Source organism: Clupea harengus, chromosome 22 (assembly GCF_900700415.2).
Source record: "Clupea harengus chromosome 22, Ch_v2.0.2, whole genome shotgun sequence".
NCBI classification, from domain to species: Eukaryota; Metazoa; Chordata; class Actinopteri; order Clupeiformes; family Clupeidae; genus Clupea; species Clupea harengus.
The window spans coordinates 6,692,392-6,714,572 of record NC_045173.1 but is presented as its reverse complement, the minus strand read 5'-3'; the positions used below and the strand labels follow the sequence as shown (position 1 = coordinate 6,714,572).

Genomic DNA, 22,181 nt, shown 5'->3' with positions numbered 1-22,181 from the left:
ATGTATGTTCCCTACATGTGCAAGATGGCTTGACATTGGTGGCACAGGTATCATAGTCATAATGCACTTACATGTGTTGACACACACACAAACACACCTAAACCTCAACGTGCATTCTCTCTTGCATATCTATAGAGGTAATATTGTAAGTCTTCAATTTACATCTAAAACATTTGTATTGTTAATAGTAATTGTTAATTGTAAATTGAATTTTAATTTTAATTTAAAAAAATCTAATAGATATAGTAATTTAATACTCAAAAACCTTGATGCTGATGCTTGATGCTTTTTTCTGTAGCATTTAAACTTGAACTCTGATATACACTTATCTCAGTAAGCTCTTTTGTCAGATATCATCGCTCTTTTTCACAGATTTTTACATAGTTTTGTTGTTTTCATTGGACTTTTAAATCTACGATGCGTACTCACTAAGACGTTAATTAAATTATGCTGGTCAAGTATTCCATTTCACACATTGTGTGTGTGAGAAGAGGCTTTCCTGTGCAATAAAGTATACACGTGGGTTACAGCGGGCTTTATTTATTAATAAAGTACACACAGGGTTACAGCGGCTTTATTTATCACATTAATTTGAGCACATAGTGGAGGCCAGTGACTGTCTAAGCTTTCAGGTGAGTGCAGCGGAATAAGATGTCCAGTGTAATATCACAGGAAACTGATGATGGATCACTTCCTTTATTGTACTACAAAGGTACAGAGTGAGCAGACATTTTGATGGCACATATGTAACTCTTTGGAGACAGCCTCATAAACTAAATATTTAATACAGCGATGCTTCCTTCATAGCGTTATTAAATGGACTCCAGAGTTCCCGGTTGTCTAACTGTTAAATGTCTTGTCAGGTTCCTTGGGAATTTCCCTGAATTTCCAGCAATATCCCACAAGGGGAAATGCTTCCCTAGTGGCATTTCAAATGAAAAAAGAACAAAATAATAAACGGAAAAAGGTTGATCTGTCTCTTTCTTTCCAAAATGTTGTTTTGGTGATCAAAAACATCCCATTATACTGACCAAGTAGAACGTGGTTTTAATAATTGTTTTTTAAGATATTGCACATAATTGGTTATGCCTTTATTGTCAGGTTTTGCACGCAGATCTTATTTGTCTTTCTCTGCTGATACCACTCTATACAACTCTTAAATCCTCTGCCACCACTTTGTATATAACCATTGGACAGTTCGCTCGGATGTTACTCTTCTTTGGAAACGCTTGGAAAAATTTCCATTTTGGCTTCAAACTTTTATTTATTTTTGTTGAACTGTTTAAGCCTTACAGAGCTTTGACCCATCACCCATATATTTGAAAAAAAAAAAAAAAAAATAGCTTGATGAAAACTAAAACACAAATGCATAAAATGCCTTAAGTGCCGTATGGATTGAGTTGGAGAATTAGTGATGTGCTTTTTCTTTCCATGTGGCTGTATAGGTGATGGTGTGCTACGATGCGCTGTAATGTCCTGACTTTGTTGTGATGTGTTTCAGGAGGAAGTCGGAGGTGATGCTCAGCCATGGGCTCTTCTCCCTGCTCACAGAGAGGCTCATGCTCCACTCCAACCAGTTCAGCATCACCACCTACAATGTGCTTTTTGAGGTCAGATGCGGCCATTCTCTCTTTGGAATCGCTTTTAATGTTCAGCTGGTTGCTAAAATCAACCAAACGTGAATATATTTCCTATTGACTCAACTCTGTGCTATTGTGTGTCGTTTTCAAGAGAACGCAGACGGAGCTTTTGTATATTTCATATCATCGTGTGGTTTACTTTGTCCTGTTCTTTTTTTGCAATGTTATTCATGACTACTAACTGTGGTGTGTCGTTTAATTGATTGTGTTGTGAGTTGGTCTCATGCCTAACTTTACCAAAGGCTGCTTTCCCATGTGGCTTCTCCACCCTGGGATTTTACTCAACTTTTCTGCTTGCCTTTTATGACCTAACCACTAATCTACAATCTGCTGATTGCATTACATTATGCGAGCCCTGTGAGTTAATGTGCCTGTTCTATAAGATCGCAAACACACAAATCAAGCCTGCCTCCATCCAGCTTTGGGATTAACTCCTGGACGGCGTAATGAAAGGTCACATTTGCCCGCTGCTCAGAGACACATTTGGCTCCTTTGTGTTTGCTAATCATCTCGTTGCCGTGAACTCTCCCCCCCCCCGGCCGTGATTTGTGAAGTGTGCGCCGCTCTCTCATGCGAGTGCTTTCATCCGCATCTTTTTTTTTTTTTTTTTTTTTTTTTTTTTAAATATCCCTCACTGCCCATACCCGCTGATCCAAGGCCTGCGTGACTCGCTCTGGCTGGGGCTGGGAAAAAGGGGAGCGGTGGCGAGACACGCGGGGATGCTCCTAAATCAGAGCTTCTCTCTCTTGTATTGTTTCAGATTTTGACTGAGCAGATCTGTACCCAAGTGATCCACAAACAGCATCCAGACCCGGACTCCTCTGTGAAGATCCAGAATCCTCGTGAGTGACGGTTTCCCCTCCACCACCACTTTAGGAGATAAGGCCAGATTTAGAGTTTTGTGGCCTCCGGAGCTGGGAAGTGGAGAAAAACCAGCTCAGAAATAATTTCCATTAGGGAGCGAATTGTTCCATCACAAATGTCCTCTGTGACCCGAGATCAGCTCATCTGAGGTCTGACTGCACCTCCATTAGTGATGAACTGTGGATTTCAACGCCAGATTTGGGGGATTTAATATAGACACCATTGTTTTTAACCAAGAAATAACATGAACAATAACTGTGCGTTAATAGTGTGACCCTAATAGTGACACCACTATTCTGTGTTTGTGTGCACCACTAGAACACTACAATTGAAGCAAACAGAAGTGCAGAAGTATACACAGCAAGGCTCAACTAAATACAAATATAAATAATTCAAAACCTTAGCATACCGTCCATTAAAACCCCCCCCCCCTTTAATATCCATTTCCAGAAGTTTCTACAGATATAAGTCAGTGTAATGAGTATAATTAGAACGCTGATTCTGACTCTCTGTCTTCTCCAGCTTGTTTATTTGAATGGTAGAAGCTGTGCTACGTGCAGAGTGCCTTTCCCTCTTGGACCATGACCAGTTTTCCCTTCTCTTTCTTTTCTTTCGACTATTGCAATAAAGGATTTGCCTTTCCTTCTGTGTAATACCTAATGAGTCACAGGCATATATCTCCTGAAACGGTCTCATCTGAAGCTGACTCTTTTAAGTAGAGATAATGGGCGCCTACAGCCAGGCACTCCGTGTTAGACCCCGGGCCAAGGTTATATTTTCATACTCCAGTCTCATTACTCACTGCACTTTAATTTCGGCACATGAGACAACATAACCAGCTCAAAGAGCAGCTGGTACTTTGATCAGTCAATCCGATTTTTTAAAACTGTCCCTGTACTGTAAGGTAATTTGAAAAACCTTTATGTGGAAGGGAACATTTTTTTTTTATTAAGAATGCAAGTAATGAGGTAACAGGACGTCTATCTTATGACGACATATTGAACACACTTGGCAGTTTGTAATTTCTCTGGTGTCCTTCTCTGAAGCAGTGCCCTTTTTTGTAGGTCCAAACAATGAAAGTCTCATGGCTCGTAGAATCTGTGCAAATGAACATAGACCAGATGCATTCTTTTTTCCTCCTTTTTTTTTTTTTACTGTGCCGTTCCTTGATTTAATCTATCCTGAAGCTTCAAAATGGGCCTGATTGCAGTCTTTAGCAACGTCAGCCTGAATCAGACCAACCAAGGAACTATGGTTCCTCTTAAAGCTTAACTCCGGCACAAACCCGGACCAAATGGTCAATGGAAACTCAGAGCAGAGGGGGGTTGCATGAAGAGGTAATTTTCTACTGGGTAAGGTTCACCGACTCATAATTTGAATGACTAAGGCATAGAAACAACACAAACGTTGACGGTGGAGAGACAAGGGTAATGGGGAGGGGATTGGTTACCGACGACGACAGCATTCCCCATTCTCAGGGACGAATGAAACCCAAGCCTCCCAACTCAGGCAAATAGACAGTGACGTTGTCTAGATAATTCATCTAAACAGCCAGTCGCTTTAGGTTAGCTAAACGCACTGTTCCAAGAAAGCTTTGGCTGCAGAGGTGAAATAGTCCTCCGGCCTTTACAATGCAGATGACTGTCTGCCGGTCCTTTCAGGAATGGCACACGCAGTATTGTTTCCACCAGGCCAGGCTGCAGGTGTTTTTATTTTCCCAAACGGAGAGGGCCAGCAGCATGCAATCAATCACACATGTAAGCAGGAACTCAGAAATCAGTTTGGGTAATAATCTAGCTCTGCTTGTCTGGAGGAGACATTGGCCTGAAAAGAACACGTTTCTTTATTTAATGCAATTATTTGATAAATGCCCTTATTTTATACGAGTGTATTGCAGAATGCCACAGCACCGATGAGTACCTTTTTTAAATGATTTAAATATAAGATTGCAATACATTTTCCCTCTGTGAAGATAAGCGAGTTGATCTAAAACTGTTGAATAAATATAATCTGACTAATCCTAACTCTCCAAACGCAATTCTCAGTGAAAGTACACTGAATCAATTGTATGATTGTGTAATAGTTAGTATGATCATTATTATGCTAACAGTGAAACAAATATTTGGGGTTTAAAAGATTTCCTCTCAACCCCACCATTTATCGTCTTTTCTTTTAAAACAATCTGAAATGTAGTATATATATATGTGTGTATATATATATATATATATATATATATATATATATATATATATATATGATGATGTACAATGAAATATAGCCTGCAAGCGACCCAGTTTTCGAGCAGGAGCAGAAGTGTGATTGATGGATGGATGTCATAAATGGGCTTGTGTTATTGCATGACTGCTGAGACAGAGTGGAACTGCTGCCCACTGCTTTCTTGAAACAGTTGGTGACTTTTGGGCAGACTGATGCTGTGTTGGTGTTGGTGTGTTGACATGTTGTTGTTGTTGTTGTGGCAGAGATCTTGAAGGTGATTGCGGCTCTGCTGAAAACCTCGTCCACTGGCCCAGAGAGCATGGAGGTGCGCCGCATCTTCCTGTCTGACATGATCAAGCTGTTCAACAACAGCAGAGAAAACAGAAGGTATATACATCATATATAATGGAGGGATTTATTGTGTATCACTACGTTGCTAATACTAGTCTAATTTCATAGTTTAATTACCAAGAACCAAGGCAAACCATGTCAGCCATTTACGGTTCATGAACTACAGATTTATTTGTTTGTAACAATACGTTATTTTTGCACTCTTTGTACCTCGCACATTTGTGTCATTATTCTCCCTCTATGTGAGAATGCTGGCCGGCGTTCACTTATTTGTACAAGTGTGTGTGTGTGTGTGTAATGTGTCTCTCTGCCACCATTAGGAGCCTGCTGCAGTGCTCGGTGTGGCAGGACTGGATGTTGTCTCTCTGCTACATTAACCCGAAGAACAGTGAGGAACAAAAAATCACTGAGATGGTGTACGCCATTTTCCGGATCCTTCTCTATCACGCCATTAAGTACGAGTGGGGAGGCTGGAGGGTGTGGGTGGATACACTGTCCATCACTCATTCAAAGGTTAGTACACTATATACAAACGTATGTGAAAGCACACACACACACACACACACACACACACACACACACACACACACACACACACACACACACACGACATTATTCTGTCTGTGTTTATTCAAATTGGGCGGAAAAAACATACAAAACAATACAAATCATCTCCTACCATATGACCCCACTGATATAATTTCATTCACTGCTGGTGTGTAAAGACATTTAAAATAAAACTTTCTATAAACTGAATGTAATGGTAAAAATGTTCTGAAGTGCTAGTATTGTAACCTTTGAAGATCTGTTTGGGATCTTCTCTTATCACCCGAGGTATCCTTTCTAGAAGCCCCAACAGGATCAGTGCGGGGCGGGTAAATCTGCGGCTGATTATGATGTATTGTATAAATCCAGGTTGTACTGATTAGATCTCTGGGTTTCCTGCTATCGCCAAAAGGCTCCCAGTCATTTATTTATGTACAGAATTGCCTCTGTAGCGATGCCGAGATGAAAAATAAACTCTCGGCACTTCTCGTCTCTGAAGCCTGTTCCTGAATGCTGTGTTGATATTGTATTACGCACCCGCTTCCAAGAGGGTGAAGTAATTTTGTGGGTGTCAGATTGTGGTTGGAGGTGGGCACCCAGAATTTGGCACATGGCAGTCAACTTTAGAGCTGCAAGCAGCCCAAAGAGTGGTTATGTGTCTCCGTGGCGCCGTATTATTGTGGGCCACTAGGGGGCACCGCTGTGCTAGGCCAAAGCTGAATGGAAGCCAGTGCCGCTTCCTCATAAACCCTCTTCCTCCCTCCAGCCCAAACGGACTGACTACTCTCAGGATAATTATGTGAAAGCGCACAGGTCAAAAACCCATCAGAGGTGAAGCCCAGCCAGGCCCATAATGAATGGCACAAATACAGCAATCATAGCAACTGCTTGGAGAATACTTATTAAGGAGCAATGAATGGTAGCAATGCTGCTAAATCCCGTCCAAATGATCAGTTTTCTTCTGCAGTATAGTACCAAACTAATGCACACTTCGGAAATGTGGAACTGTGATATGTGAAGGGCACATTTTATTTCTTTAACCCTTTAGCTTTAATATTAGAATAGCAGCACATTAGCTACTTGTGATTCAGAATTGATGGTGAATATTTTGATGAATTTTATAATCTACACATTCTGTGTTGGGTAATAAACAAATGTAAAATGCTGCAGCATGCACTAGTTGCACTATGATGATCTATCTCTAGTGTTTTCTCCAGCGGAATGTGATGCTGTGTTTGTGAGGCACGCTTTGGCTTTGTTCTGCACCTCATGTAAGATGAAGTTCAATTGCCTGAAAGTGAAAAGCAATACCAAAATAAATAGACCTTTTCCAGTATTCATTACTTTTTTTTAATGATATTCCTCCATGAGATTTAATTACTTTCAGTGTAAAATATTCCTACCATATTCTTACGTTTAAATTAGTCTGTAACTTCTCTGCAGAGATTTGAATACAAACATTGGCGTATAGTAGTTTTCTTATACTAATAACTGTAGGAACAGAAATGAATAATGTTGCTGTATTGAATGGTCTGTTCTATATCCTAATTCAAATTTTGTATTTCTCTGGTGTAATATTCCATATTTCCCTCTTTGCAGCAGCCAATCGGTCAGTAGGGTATTCCTGAATGCCTTTATGAAGACTAAGTATTAGTAATGCATCATTTAGCAGCTTCAGTACAGACACACTTTCATGCATTCTTGGCATCCAACCTCCAAACTTGCCATCGTGGAAATCGTACAGAAATTGATCATTACTCTGTAAATGGAAAGACTTATAATTGCCTTTTCCCCTATAATTGCACAAGATTAATGCCACACGGTGCTTTGGTCTCTGTACAAAGGCCCTGCGCTAATCTAAAAGCACTGCTTTTTCAGGCTAGGGGGACCTGTGTGGTGAATTCGATAGGTGCCCTGGTGCTAAACCTGCTTGGATCCATGCATCCGCCACAAAAAAAGAGCTAAAGAAACTCAATTGCAATTTTATTGTCCCGTTTGATAGATTTCCTGCCAAGTCTGGAGCAGCAGAGCGGTTTGTCACTGTAGACTGTCCCTCCCACCACTGTGGGGCTACGGGGGTGTGTGTGTGTGTGCGTGTGCGTGTGCGCGTGCGTGTGTGCGCGTCTGTGTGCGTGAAACTGTGTAAATGTGAGGCCATCTTTTAGGTGTGTGTGTGTGTGTGTGTGTGTGTTTGTGTTGCCTGAATTGCATTAACATATAGCATATTACGCACACGCACTCTCGTTTCTTCTCTCCAGGGCTCTCCTCACACTCTTGTTTGAACGCATTTAAAATTCATCTCCACTGTGTCTACAATCACAAGAACAGGTTCCCATCAATTTAACCAGCCCTGTGGGAGAACTCTGATAAATAAACACGTATATGAACGCATATACACAGCCTCGTATACAGCGCTCAGACATACATATCTCCACTAGATATTTACTTGCAGCTTGGTTTATGGATTGTTTGTGTTTTGGCCATGTTTTTATTCATAGTTTCTAAAGAAAAACAATGTTTTATACTATATCCTTTTTTTGTTTTATTTGTAAATATCTGGGTCATTTATTCAGTTCTATGTCTCTGGACAGTAAGGAAGTTTGTGGTTTCAAGAGTAAAGATAGTTAAAAGATGTTTCATTTTGTAAGGCCAAAGACCCTGTGTTGGATTTTGTGTTTTGTTGTAGCACTGGGCCACCTTATATTGATAGTTGCCCTTTGAGCCTGTGATTTTTTTTTCAAGTGAAGTTAAGTCGCGTGCGTGCGTGCGTGCGTGCGTGCGTGCGTGCGTGCGTGCGTGCGTGCGTGCGTGCGTGCGTGCGTGCGTGCGTGCGTGCGTGCGTGCGCGCGCGCGCGCCTAGGTGATGTTCTTTTGTCTCCAGCTCTATATTTCTCTGTCTGTGTTAGAGTGTGTATTTGGGTGTGGAGTGGACAGATGTTTCGGCAGGGGTGCCTGCTGACACAACAGCCTTCCCAAGGTGCCCTGCTCCAGCTCTGCACACCAATGAGCTCAGTGCTGCGCGGCTTCCAAAAGCTGCCCATGTGCACTGCAAGGGCAGAGTGCCCTTCAAGCTTCCGCAGTCAGCAGTCTCTCTTCACAGAGCACTTAGAACTAGTTGCCAGCATCTTGCTTACTGATTGTATGTAGTAATGGGATTCAACAGAAAACTCTGGTTTTGCCAAATGCACTCAGATGAGTGTTTTCCCTGAAGCTTAGTGGGTGAGAATGTAACTGCATCAAATCTGTTTCCATTGTGGCCTTAATCACATTAATTTAGACTCTCACAGAGCTGCTGTACTGGCTAACCATAAAGCTCACTAGGTGTGTTTGTTTGAGGCAAAGCAAAGAAAGGACTAGGCAGAGCAATTACATATGATCTGTGACCTCTCATCATTCCCTCATGTAATTTAGTCAAACTCCAGCAGTAGTGTTGCTCTCCAGACCCACCCTGTTGTGACTGTGACTTTTGTCTACAATATGGATCCCGAGGGTTACTATTGAAAGAGCTTTTCAGATAGAGATCCCATTTGCTGGACAATCTCCATTGACTACGGTGAGTAGTACTGAGTACGGTGGAGACACATCGACAGCTTTACAAGATGGGAGGGCCATAACATCTTGGCTATTGACTTCGTCTATAGATAATCACTATATATAACTGCCATTTAATGGCATTGGGATAACGCCATACTGCACAGTCCTCTCTAGTGAATATTCTCCTTTCAAAAAAGAGAGCAGTTGCTACATTCTGTTTAAATGCTTGACATGTTTCATACACAGTTTGGAGCATTACAGTGTTTTTCCCAAAATGATTGTTAAGTTTTGTAAATATTTGAGACATATTTTTCGACCCAGATCCCTTTTGTCATACACATTTCCTGTTAGCGTTAGTGTTTATGGGTTCTACAAGATCTTGGGGCGCTGGTGTTTTGAGGGTTTTCACTATAGGCCAACTGTCTCCGTCCATGTGGTCCCAATACATACTCCTCTCTGGAACCGCAGGCACAGTGATTACCATCGTCTATTCTGTGAATCTGCTCTTGCATGGTACTGTATATGGGCCATGGGTTTAAAAAAAGAAAAGAAAACGAGAGAGAGAGCGAGAGATTGTCTGCAGACGACATTGATTTCAGGGAAGGGAATTGCATTTAGCTAATCCAATTAGGGCCAGCCTCGACTCCCTATTTCCCCTTTGTTTTGCGGTCGCCTGCTATCTATTGATCTAAATGGGACTCTCAGGCCCTACTGTATATGCCTCTTCCCAGACCTGTAATTCACCACCCAGGTCTCACCACACAGGCTTTCTGGCCAGACATGTCTTCTGATCTGAAATCAGCCATCATAATGCAGAAGCAACATTCATGATTGCACAATATATAGTGCATTTCTGTGTCTCACAAACTTGGGGGAACAGATAGCTTTGAGGTCTGTATGAAGAGTGAAAACATTGGAACACGAGGCCCATCTGCAGTGTCTATCAGTGCGTGTGCACTTGCACAGCGAACACCGCGCAAGTGAGGAGCTTTTAGCCCTAATCGAAATGTGACGTTAAGTGCTTCCTATCTTGTGGGAGAGTGTTTTCGTAACAGACCTACTGAGGTTGATTTGCATCTGAATATATGATTTGGCCCCAGCACATCCCATTAATATCATGATAGCTGTCACATTACAGAGCGCTCCCTTGTTTTCTTACAAGCACGTGGAATGAAGTTTTTCCACTGAATTGTGGGCTGGAGTTCAATTAGATTAGCCCAGAGAGGGGCCTTGAGGGCCCACCCAGAACAGCCCACTGCATGACTAGCATTCAGAAACCACAGTACTACAGTAACCCCTCTCACGGTAACTCAATCTTCACTCCCTTTTCCTAGCCTTCACATATCCATCAGTCGCGGTAATCTTTGTGAAATGTGATGCGTGTGACGTCATACTTGCTGCACTCATGCAAATGTCGTGACAACACTGGCACAGGTCTGAGAGGCGCACTTAGTTCATGGGCCTTTTCTAATTGTCAGAATGTTACATGTCAAATAAAAGCGAGATGAACGTAAATGCAACTCCCTGTGATTGTGGAAGTATAGAGAATGAGTCAGAGAAAGGGAGGTAGCGGGGGGAGGGAAGCACAGAGGGAACTATTGGAGCAATCAGAAGCTCTGAGCTGGGCCACAATGGCTATGGATTACCAATCAAACCAGCAGGAAGATTAATGACCACCCTTGTTGCAGGCTAATTTAGAACAATAACGGCTAATTAATTACAAATAATCAGCTTCTCTCACCCTAAATGCAAATGCCCTGAAGTGAAGTAGTGTAGTGTGTTAGTGTATCTCAGAGTGTGTGTGTGTGTGTGAGTGTGTGTGTGCGCGCGTTCGTGCGTGTGTGCGCATCCACTAGTCATTTGACTTTCTGTTCCAAGAGCCTGTGTGATAAATGCAGGCCCTTTAATGAGGAACGATGGAAATGGTCTGGTCTTTGCAGGATGTGCAATCGCTTATCGCTGACTGAGAACACAAGGCACTTCCTCAAGCTGCCATTACAGTCAGTGTTCCAGTAGACACAGCCATATCTGATGAGATCCATGTCGGACACCTGTGCTAATTGCTGGCTCTAAAGCTTATGAAACATGAGAACTAACTGAAATCTCCATAAAACTAAGCAAGAAAGGTTAGATATCTACGTGCTTCTGTTATAAAGTGTGAAAACAATGGATTCAACTTTAAGGGAGCAAAATATTTCAATTATATTAAGAGTTGGGATTCTGCTGCTTGTAATACTGTTCTCATCCAAATACATTTTCTGTACTTTTTTACAGGTCACCTTTGAGCAACACAAGGACAACCTGGCCCAAATGTTCCAGGAGTACCAGAGACTTGGCTCTGATGGTGGTTCTGAGACCGGAATCCGGACAGTATCTGGGGCCAGTCGTGAGTCTGAGCTTCTGAGCCATTCAAATGGGGAACTGGATCCCCTGGAGCAAGAGGAGATTGCTCCGTCCACAGTGATCGAGCTCTGTGTGGATGAGCCTCCCCCTTCTCTCCCCACTCCTGCTAAGAATATGGGAAGAGATGGAGAAAAAGCTAAGAATAAGGGGGGAGAAGGAGAAAAAGATGAAGACAGAAGTCTTGCATCTGTTGCTGTGTCAAACATCTTGCTTCGAGCTGAAGAAGAAGAGAAGCAGGAGGAGGAGGAGCACAGAGCTCAACAGCAGGACAATCAAGCTAGTGCAAAACAAGCAAGAGAGGAAGAACGTCAGGGTGAAGCAGAGGCACCAGATGAGCAAGTCAATGAAAATAACACAGGGACATCTGCCAATCATGTACCTGCTGCTATGGAGGAGGAATGCAGAGATGGCGAGACTGAACCAAAAGAGGAGCATGAGACTGGACCAGAAGAAAGAGCTGAGAGTGGAGATGGAAAGAAAGCTGAAGAGGTTGGAATAGAAAGGGAAACGGCTGAAGCCTTTGAGGGCAGTACTGAAGAAACAAAGGTAGAAGGAACAAACGATGTGAAACAGACTGAAGGCGAAGGGGATGTTCAGAAGGAGCCTGGGGTTGCTGAAGAGAACAGGAGCCAAAATGAAGACCCTGATTCAAGAGAGACTGATAAGGACACAACAATTGGTCTGTTGAGGGAAGACTCCGCAGAGCAGGGAAACTCTGAAGTTTCCAACTACCACGAGACGAGTACAGCTGGTGCATCAGGCTTCAGTGAAGACTTGGAAGATGTCTCTTCTGTCAGCGATGCGCTCAAGGCAAGTGATGATGAGTCATCTTTTGTTTCTGCCAGTGCTAACGCAGGGGATGATGATGGGGATAGGGATGATGAGAATGAGGATGAAGTACAGAATAAGGCAACAGAGTCTGACACCAGACCACCAGGTGCACAAGCAGAGGGTGTCTCTACCAATGAAAATGAAGAAATGAAAGAAAGCAATGAGAGGTCTATAGACCAGGAACGAGTGGACAAGGAGGCTCAGCCAACCACTGTGAATACTGAGGGCCCCAACACAACGCCTGTGACTTCAGAAGGGCCCAGTGAAGAGCCATTGGAACCAGAGGGGCCCACTACAGGACCAGTGGCATCTGAAGGTCCTAGTACAGAACCAGGGACATCAGAGGGTCCTGGTGCAGAATCAGAACTAGTAAAATCAGAAGGATCCACTGCAGAACCAGTGACATCAGAAGGACCCACTGCAGAACCAGTGACATCAGAAAGACCCACTGCAGAACCAGTGACATCAGAAGGGCCCAATGCAGAACCAGTGACATCAGAAGGGCCCACTGCAGAACCAGTGACATCAGAAGGGCCCACTGCAGAACCAGTGACATCAGAAAGACCCACTGCAGAACCAGTGACATCAGAAGGGCCCAATGCAGAACCAGTGACATCAGAAGGGCCCACTGCAGAACCAGTGACATCAGAAGGGCTTATTGGGGAGAAAGACCAGACATCTACAGCGAGCACCGGGGAGGGAAGCAGTGGTGATGCACAGAAACCAGCTGCAGAGCCTGTGAAGGAGCAAGCAGATAGCACTGCTGCCAAGACCAAAGAAATCAAAATCGCTCGTCTGGATGTGTCAAGTGTAGCTACAGACACAGAGAGACTGGAACTGAAGGAGACTACTACATCGGTATGGCATGATTAACACTTTTCTTTGTTTGAGATGAGTTTTAAGTATTACTTAGTAAAATTGGTTACAGTGGTTTTGCTTGCTTTGTTTAAATTGAGTTATGACTTGACTTTTATAGTCAAGTTTATATTACGATGCTACTGACTCTACACTGAAGACTAGTAAAATGGTGGAATATTGTAGGACTGTTTCTTTCTCCCCAGCACTAAAGCTAGTCCTAGGTGAGGTGTAGTGGTTCTTTGCACTAACCCTAACCCTTCCCTAAAGGAGGCGAGTCAGGCCCCGGCGGCTGCATCGGGTCCTGCCCCAACGAGTAGAGACAGCGCATCATCCTCGGCCCGTTCCACCATGTTCCGTATCCCAGAATACAAATGGTCCCACATGCACCAGAGACTTCTGACTGACCTGCTCTTCTCCATAGAGACAGATGTGCAGATGTGGCGGAGGTAAGGCAGGAGTATCCACCATGTATCCCACCCAGACACCAAACGGCTCCTTTTCTGCCAGGCTTGTAGTTTTGGCTGAGAAGAGGACCATCTGCCTCAGTCTAAATGTCTTCTATCCCCTTTTCCACTGACCATTATGGTACACTTTCAAAACACGGTTGTTTTCCGCTTTTCCAATGTCAACTGTTGCCCTTGATTTTACGTTTTTTTAAGATGATGATGATGGCTTGTACTGTTTTCAGTGTTGAGTAGTAAACCTGTTCTTATTACCCCCCACAATCTTTAGCCACTCCACCAAGACAGTGATGGACTTTGTCAACAGCAGTGAAAATGTGGTGTTTGTACACAACACGGTGCACCTCATCTCCCAGGTGCTGGACAACCTCATTATGGCCTGCGGTGGGATCCTGCCTCTGCTCTCCGCTGCCACCTCTTCCTCGGTGAGTAGGTTTGAGTAGGTCAGTTCTTGGGTAGGACTGGGAGTGTGAGATGGTGTTTGCTCTGTCACCTATTAGCTCCTTATAACTGTGATATAACTAGTTTATAACAAAAATTAGAGATCACTGTACAGTTCCATACTACTGTTCAAGAGAGCCAACAAAAAGTAGTCAGTGATCCCTTAAAATAATGGGTACTATATTTACATTGTTGGTGAAAGATGTGATTTTGAATGAGTTAAGAGGATATGAAATACCTGTTATCTGAATGATGTCTGTAGTGGCGTTTTTAGTGACTCCAGCGCTGTTGATGTTGTGTGCAGCATGAGCTGGAGAACATCGAGCCGTCTCAGGGGCTGGCGGTGGAGGCCTCCGTCACCTTCCTGCAGCGGCTGATCAGCCTGGTGGACGTGCTCATCTTCGCCAGCTCCCTCAGCTTCACAGAGATCGAGGCTGAGAAGAACATGTCCTCCGGCGGCATCCTCAGACAGTGCCTTCGACTCGGTCAGCTCTCTCCCGCTGTCATCATCTCTGTCTCATCCTTCTTCTTCTCTCCTCCCCTCCCCTCCTCTCAGCTCTCTGCACTTCTTCATTCTGCTGTTTCATCATCAGCCCTCTGACCTTGTGTCTTCTGCTCATCCCTCTCTCCACACCGAACAATAGCTGCCACAGTGATTGCCCCTGGATAGAATATTTGCCTCCTTTGCACTCTCTCTGTCTGTCTCTCACACACACACACACACACACACACACACACAATCCCATTCCCATTCCCCCTTCTGTCATAAGTATGTTGTTGTTGTAACCCCTCCTCAGCTGTGATCTGAAATGGCTGCCATTAGTGTGAACCCCATCATGGCTTTCTTTCCGAGCACCCCCAGGCCTTCTGTTTTATCATATCAGAGCAGTTTGGACTCCCCAGCAGGAGCTAGCCCCTTATAGCAGCCTCTTAAATGCTCTCACTCTTCATCTGAAATTCATCTCACCTTGGCTTTCCCTGGCTGGCCATGTGTCTCCCTGACACTGTGATTAGAATCACTATCCCCCCCTTTTTGGGCTGAGGTAATGGCACTCTTTGAAGCACCAGTTTTTGCTCTTAAACTTGACAAAAAGCAGCCCTACAAAATAGTACCTATGTTAAATGGATGCAGCACGCCACTGCAATTACAATCCCAAGGCCTCAGCGATTGGTCGAGAGGAGAAGGGGGGGTGTGGGGGGGGCGCGTAAGGGGAGAAACTGAAGCCTGCTTTTAGAGAGCCCGTCTTATGAAATGAATATTTGATGAGGTCTGCCGAAGCGTAATCTGATTTGGGAGGCAGTAACAAGGTTTTGCCCGCCGTCTCGGCTACAAAATGGCTTTGCCCGTGAATAGCCTTAATGGAAAAAACCAGTCCGGTCCCTGCTGAGTAATACCCTTAATCTAAACGCTTTACACTTTACATTTGTCAGTTGTCAAAGTATGGAGGCAGAGTGGGTATGAGAACGCACACGCACACTCGCAGAATGTCTTTTTCTTGAATGGTTTGCCACCCGTTAGATTAAGCTTGTTTTTCCAGCCGTCGTAAAGCACCATGGAGAAGTTATCAAACAGCGAATATTTCGCACGGTGTGGGGTGGTTTGTTACCTGGGGCTGCAGCAGAGAAACAACATCATCTATTATTCAAAGCCCACGCCGGTCTGTCAGGGGTCGCTGCCTCTGACCTTGTAGGACTACAAGATCACAGGAAAGATTACTTGGTTGTGTATTTCCTTAGATGTTGGTCCCCTCCATTTCTCTGTCTTTTTTCTCTTTGCTGTTTTCTTCACACCTCTCTTCCCTTTTTCCTATGTGCCTATTTCCCGCATTTCTCTTTCTCTTTCCCATGTCTCTATATCTCTATGCCCTCCATTCTTTTCTTATTCCTCTTTGATGCCAAGCTAAATCATTTGTTTGTAGTTCCTTTGTTTGCTCAGTGCCGTCTCTCCTCCCTCCATGTCTGTAGTGTGTGCCATGGCCGTGCGGAACTGTCTGGAGTGTCAGCAGCACGGTCAGCCTGTCTCGGACAGCGGCCGCACTCACAAACCCACGCAAGGCCTCTCGGGAGCCGCCAGATCTATGCCTGCTCAGGCAAGTATGCAGCCAGCGTGCTGTCCATTCATTTCTCCTGTCCCAGTTAATATGTAGGAATTCTTGATGCATGGGGATTTGTTCTAACATTTATTTGTGAATAACAAAGCCTGTTATATATATATATGTCACACGCATATATTATGGTGTCATACTTTCGAGGTAAGATTTGCTGATAATAAAAGGCATTGATTGGTTACCGGTGCTTTTCTGGAGTGATGGTGAAGGTCCACATATACATTATGCCTGTTCCTCTATAGTATTATTTATTCAGTACTAAACTGATTCATATGATGCTGTACTATATTATACTGTACGGAGATATACCACACTACACCATTAGCAGATCACTGTATGGTCTCAGTAACATCATCAAGTCATTGTATTACTCTCCCACAAGTTTTATTGTGATAACCATGGACTGAAGCACAGTATTGCTATCAGTTACACTGGACAGGGCAGTTTGTCTGTGCCCCCCGGATTTGATCTGCAGTGTTCCTGGAAGATCTCTCCGGCCTTCCTGAAAGTGTGCTTCAGACACGCCATCTCATCCATTATTCAGAGGCTGCAGACATTACATTAACTGACCGGCACTCCAGTGACACATTCACGCTCAAGTGTGCAAACATTAGGATTATGTGTTAAGTAAGGGATAATGGCTGTGTCCCATTATTCAAAATATTGGACGAGGTGGAGGCAAAGTTTTCTCCACCAAGCCAACTTGTTTAGTTTGTAGTACTACTTTCTTTAGTAACAGACAAGGGAAATAGTTTGCTTGGTTACAATGATTCCATTGTTGCTAAGCCCAAATCCTTTAGCTTGCTAGCTGTTTCTGATTCTATGCTAGCTTGCTAGTTCTCCAGATAACATGTTTACATTTACATTTAGTCATGTTATTTTACCACGGAATTCATTGCGTTTACATCACTTGTTCATTCATTAGCTTGTCTGACTACACACTCACTGTAGTAGCCTCTGTTGAAGGACAGCGTGTCAATTAAATGTCATTTACTATGGTTTCCTATAGTTACCATTCAAAGTTCCCAGAGCATTGATATAGAACTGTGATTAAACTTTTTACCTGATCTACTTCATAGGTGTCCTGTTATACAGAAGTATCGGATCAGCAATCAGAAAAGTCTATTTCTTGTCATTGGGGTATACATGCCAATAATTAGCTTACCGCTGTAGTAGCTTTACATTAATTCTAAAATCCAAATCAGCAGGCTTATTCTCTCTCACTGAGCCTGAGCAGGTTGATAAATGTAGCATTCTGTATATGTTTTTGTGTGTGTGTCTGTCATTGGTGTGACCACAGAGTCCAGTGGATATGGTGACTGGAGGGATGTCTCCTGTCAGAGACATCGACCGACTCCTGCAGGACATGGACATAAACCGCCTGCGAGCGGTGGTTTTCAGAGACATTGTGAGTTTACATATGCTTACAGTATGTACACAAACATTGGTAGACATGGCAACAAGAGATATCAGACACATTTTTTATTTTCATTTGCATGTTTTAAAACTGAATTCTATTATAGTACACTCTATTATAGTGTTTTGTCTGTGTGTCTGTGTGTGTTTGTGTTTGTGTGTATGTGTGTGTATGTGGTTATGTTCCAGGAGGACAGTAAGCAGGCCCAGTTTTTGGCGTTGGCTGTAGTTTACTTCATCTCGGTGCTAATGGTGTCTAAATACCGGGACATTTTGGAGCCTCAAAATGACAAAAGACCTGTCCAGCACAGCCAGTCCACCAGGAGCACAGGTATGCTGCAGTCCACAACACTGCTACAGGACACCCTTTTGATGAATAACACATGTAGTGGAGCTTAGACACATACAGCTAATGCTTAGCTAGAGAGAGCATTGTAAATTGTACTAAATGGTATTTGAGATCCATTAAATAGAAAAACCATTAGCATGATCTGAGTGGCAGTTAGTCTCTGCAGCAGTTTGTAAAGGCATGGTACAAATGCTCTTCCTTCTCTGCATCTAGAGAGCATCTCTTCTGGTCTGGACCTGGAGAGCAATGTGTCGCTCCGCCGGCGGGACTCGGGCATAGGGGATGAGCAAGCCTCCGTGACCCCCAGCAGCTCGCAGGGTCCCGACGCCGTCTCAGAGGCTCTGTCCACGCTGTCCCTGGAGGTCAGGAAAGGTCAGGAGGGAGCTGGCGAGCGCGAGGCCAAGGGCAAGAACGTGAAGGACATCCTGCGCAGCCTGGTGAGCGCGCCTGCTGATGAGATGATGGTGGACCCCAGCCTACTGCCTCCAGCCTTCCTCGGGGCTATGGGAGGAGATGGCGTCCGGGACCAGGGTTTCAAGTTCCACTCCTTTGACAGGTTGGTCCTAGCAGAAAGATAAAGACAGCACAGAAGAGGGCACCGCCTCTGGAAGGACTTATTTTTCACCAGTTCTTGTGTTATTTGTACATTTTGTTTCACGCATCAGTGAATTGGGCTGTGGGATATATCCTGTGTTTTGAGACTGAGCTTCTGAGCAGGTAATCTGGTTAAACACAGAAGCAGTGATTGTGAGAGGGGTTCCTCTCTATCAGTGTTTCAGATGCAGGATCAGGCCCTTGTCTGTGTGCATTCACACTCACTCAGGTTCACAGCTTCAAGTCAGTTACCTGCTGAAGAGCACACAGGGTGTTTTGAAGTCGTACACATGAAAAGCGTTTAGGTGTTTTGAGCAGTGGGAACGGCCTGCTGTCAGGAGTGCTTTTTGAAGCTGCTCTCTTTTCATCCCCTGACTCCCATCATCCACTTTACCTGACTGTAGCACTTGATTGTTTGTTTGTCAGGAGAAGCCATCAAAACAGCACAAGCATCAGACAGGGGGAGGAGAGACTGAGACAGACAGAGTGTGTGTGTGTGTGTGTGTGTGTGTGTGTGTGTGTGTGTGTGAGAGTGTGTGTGTGTCTGAACTGAAATGAGTCTGCCTGCATGAAGCCAACTGTACTCAGCTGATCCCTGCTATCTCCAGTTGAGAGTTTTTATCTCCAGGCCTGGATGTTGGGCTTTTGCTGGCCAGACTTTTGAAAGGGGGCTGCAGACGCACAGAGCAGCTCTAGTAAATTAGCCCCTCTCTGGGAGAGGGAGAGACAGGCTGGGAAACAGGACTCTGCTGCAGGACAACGTTACTGCCTATAGGATGGACGGTATCTGGTTTGCATTTGAGGCTTTGTCTCTGAGTCAGGCAGACACAAAGCGAGTGGGAGGAGGGCGGACGCAGAGAGCCTGAGAAAGACAGGATGGTGGAGCACTAAGCAGCCTAACCTCTTTTCCTGCAGAAACACCTAGTCAAAAGCTCCCATGTCAGGTGAAGGGGCTTTACACAAGCTTAGCCACACAGCCTCCACTGCCCCCTCCTCTTCATCCCTCTCTCTCTCTCTCCCTCGCTCTCTCTCTCTCTCTCTCTCTCTCTCTCTCCTCCTCCGCCTCTCCTCAGACAGAGGGTCTCTGGGAATCTGTAAGGCAGGCCTGTGATGTGTGTTTTATCTGAGGAATGCTTTGTCAGGCATCAGAGCGCTGCCGGTATCTGGTGGGGATTACCCTGGCTCCTGCCGCACTGCTGGAGAGGATAGGTTCACAGCTCGGCACGCGGGGGGACGGGAGGCTGCCCAGCCCCGAGCCCCACGCTAACCCCAGCGCAGGGCCTCTCGGATGGGGTTGTGAGGCTGGCGCAGAGCCCCTTATCACCACTGTGGATCCACCAGACCCCACTATGGAGGTGCCTAGTTATCTTGATGGCTCTTGGTCTGGTCTGTTGTCCTCTGGTGTCTGTCTGTCTCCTTGGTTTTTTTCTTTTCGTTTTTTTTCTCTCGTTTGTCTTGTACTCTTGTATTTTAAAAATGCACTAAAGACCCTCTGTAATATCAAGGCGGTCATTTTGCACCTCACACTGAATGCCTCAGAACTGTACGTCAGACTGATCTGCTGTGGCCCTGCTGGCCTCTCAGCTGGCTCAGATGGACATTCTACCCCAACGCTGAACATGGGAATCCTTAGCGTCTGCTACTGGATTTATGAGCGTGATGTGTGGGGAAAGCGGGATCTCACAGATAAAGGCTGGACTAGGTCAGGGGTGAAGTATCCCCCTGATTTATTTACTCCCAGCTCCAGCTCCCCGCTTTCCCCAAAAGTCTTTCTTATCCACGGCTGTTTGGACATGATGGCTGCAAATATTTTTGCCAAGGCAAAGCAGAGCTTCAGTAAACATTGTCAATATGGCGCCATGTTGTGTGTTGCTCCACTTTTTATTTAAATGTCACGCAGTGTTTCCATTTCAAAGCTGAATTTGAATATGAATTGAGAACAGGTGTGTTTATCCAATCTGTGAAATGGGTTTGGATATGACTGGAATCTAGTACATAAGCACAAACCACCATCCTGCTGGCAGTAACCTGTTTTGTTGTGTATACATTATCTGGTGTTATCTGGCAGCTTGTTTTTTTCCCCCTCAGTCAGCCTAGCTTTGAAGAAATGAACTTCCTAAATACAGTCCTTAAAAAGATTTCGTTGTGAATTCTGTCTTGCTTTGACTTTAACCTAAATCTCCATTGTAGTATCAGAACTTGCAACTCAGAGTTACAAAGAACTGTACATTTACCACACTGATAGTCCTCTGGTTGAGGTCTTTGTTGTTCTCACTATCCAGGAATGAACAGCAACTGGTCCCCACCGCAAGGCTATTTTGGTAGCAGAAGAGGCTTGTCAGGCCCAGAGGATTAGGAGAGGAGAGATCAAAGACCTTCACAGACCCCACGTTCCCGCCCAGACAAACCCTCACATGAATAATGCACTTTACCACCTCCAACCACCCATTCACCTGCCTGTACTGCTACACAACCCCACACCAGCGCTAGACTTATCGATTAGTTATTGATAAGCAACAGTAAATATGTGACCCCCCCCCCCCACACACACACACACACACACATACACACACACACATAAACGCACACACAAAACAGACTAATGCACAGGTTCATTGACATTGGAACAAGTGCGTGCCTGTGTCTGTGTCCATGTCCGCTCAGAGGGGGTAATGGAGCTCTGAATTATTAAATACTCAAGCCCATGAACAGATGGACCCAAACAGACCCCTCTGCACTTCAGCCCTTTCCCCTCAAAGAGACACCAGGACCGAGGGAGAGCCATTTTATTTGTATATGTGGTGACATTTTTAGTTGCAGTGTATTTTCTTTTGTGTATTTTAGGGAAATTGCACATGCACTGTAGCTTACATATATGATAGAAATGTAATTTAGAGATTTTCTCCATAAAGCTTAAACAAACTTAATTAAAAAAAGTATTTGACCCCCACCACTGACCAAGCTGTGTTTTTATGTACAGCACATTTTCAGCTACAGATCAGCAGTTCTGATGGACAGATAGGTGGTGTTTTTATGTAGGTATCCTGCTGTTACTTTATAGCTGAGACTTCATGCCTTAATTACAGTGAAGTAGCACCCAGGGAGTGGCATTTGCTGTGGCTAATTAACTTTCTCATGTAAAGTGACAGAAAACAGTGACTTGGTGCAAGCCATGGAACAGATGCCTCACACAGCACAGCAGGATGCCAGTAGTCAGAGGGATCTTTGGTAGTCATTCATATTTTACCTCAAAACACTGGCACTCCCACAGCAGATTTAGTCCATTCCTAAGAAATACCTCCTAATGTATTATGTAACGCTTCTGTGCTCATGTTATTTTGTAGTTGATGAATTTGTAATGGACGTATCATTTGGATACTTTTGTGGGACTGAACTGGTTTGAGGCTATGTAAGCTTATTTGAGCACACACACCAGACCACATAAATGGGTAATATTGTTGATATAATATATTTGAAACATTTAGTTATTCATGAAGATTTTCTAATATGGTTTTTGAGCCTGGTTTAAATTGTTCCTGCAGTATGGTATTCTATGACCTCCTCTTTC

At 44.2% G+C, this 22,181-nt stretch overlaps 1 protein-coding gene across 8 annotated transcripts in view; it reads left to right on the top strand.

The window, feature by feature from the left end:
* The window catches only part of lrba (LPS responsive beige-like anchor protein), a 193,470-nt gene that overhangs the window by 38,313 nt on the left and 132,976 nt on the right, over positions 1-22,181 (top strand). For 6 of the 8 annotated variants that reach the window (XM_031560249.2, XM_031560250.2, XM_031560248.2 and 3 more), the window contains 12 exons: positions 1,502-1,610; positions 2,401-2,482; positions 4,985-5,108; positions 5,393-5,585; positions 11,427-13,244; positions 13,512-13,690; positions 13,977-14,130; positions 14,451-14,631; positions 16,112-16,236; positions 17,555-17,662; positions 17,860-18,001; positions 18,233-18,575. In XM_031560249.2, the coding sequence (XP_031416109.1) occupies positions 1,502-1,610; positions 2,401-2,482; positions 4,985-5,108; positions 5,393-5,585; positions 11,427-13,244; positions 13,512-13,690; positions 13,977-14,130; positions 14,451-14,631; positions 16,112-16,236; positions 17,555-17,662; positions 17,860-18,001; positions 18,233-18,575 (3,558 nt within the window). The remainder of the gene's footprint in view (positions 1-1,501; positions 1,611-2,400; positions 2,483-4,984; positions 5,109-5,392; positions 5,586-11,426; positions 13,245-13,511; positions 13,691-13,976; positions 14,131-14,450; positions 14,632-16,111; positions 16,237-17,554; positions 17,663-17,859; positions 18,002-18,232; positions 18,576-22,181) is intronic. The other 2 variants (XM_031560255.2, XM_031560251.2) reach the window with 2 other exon arrangements.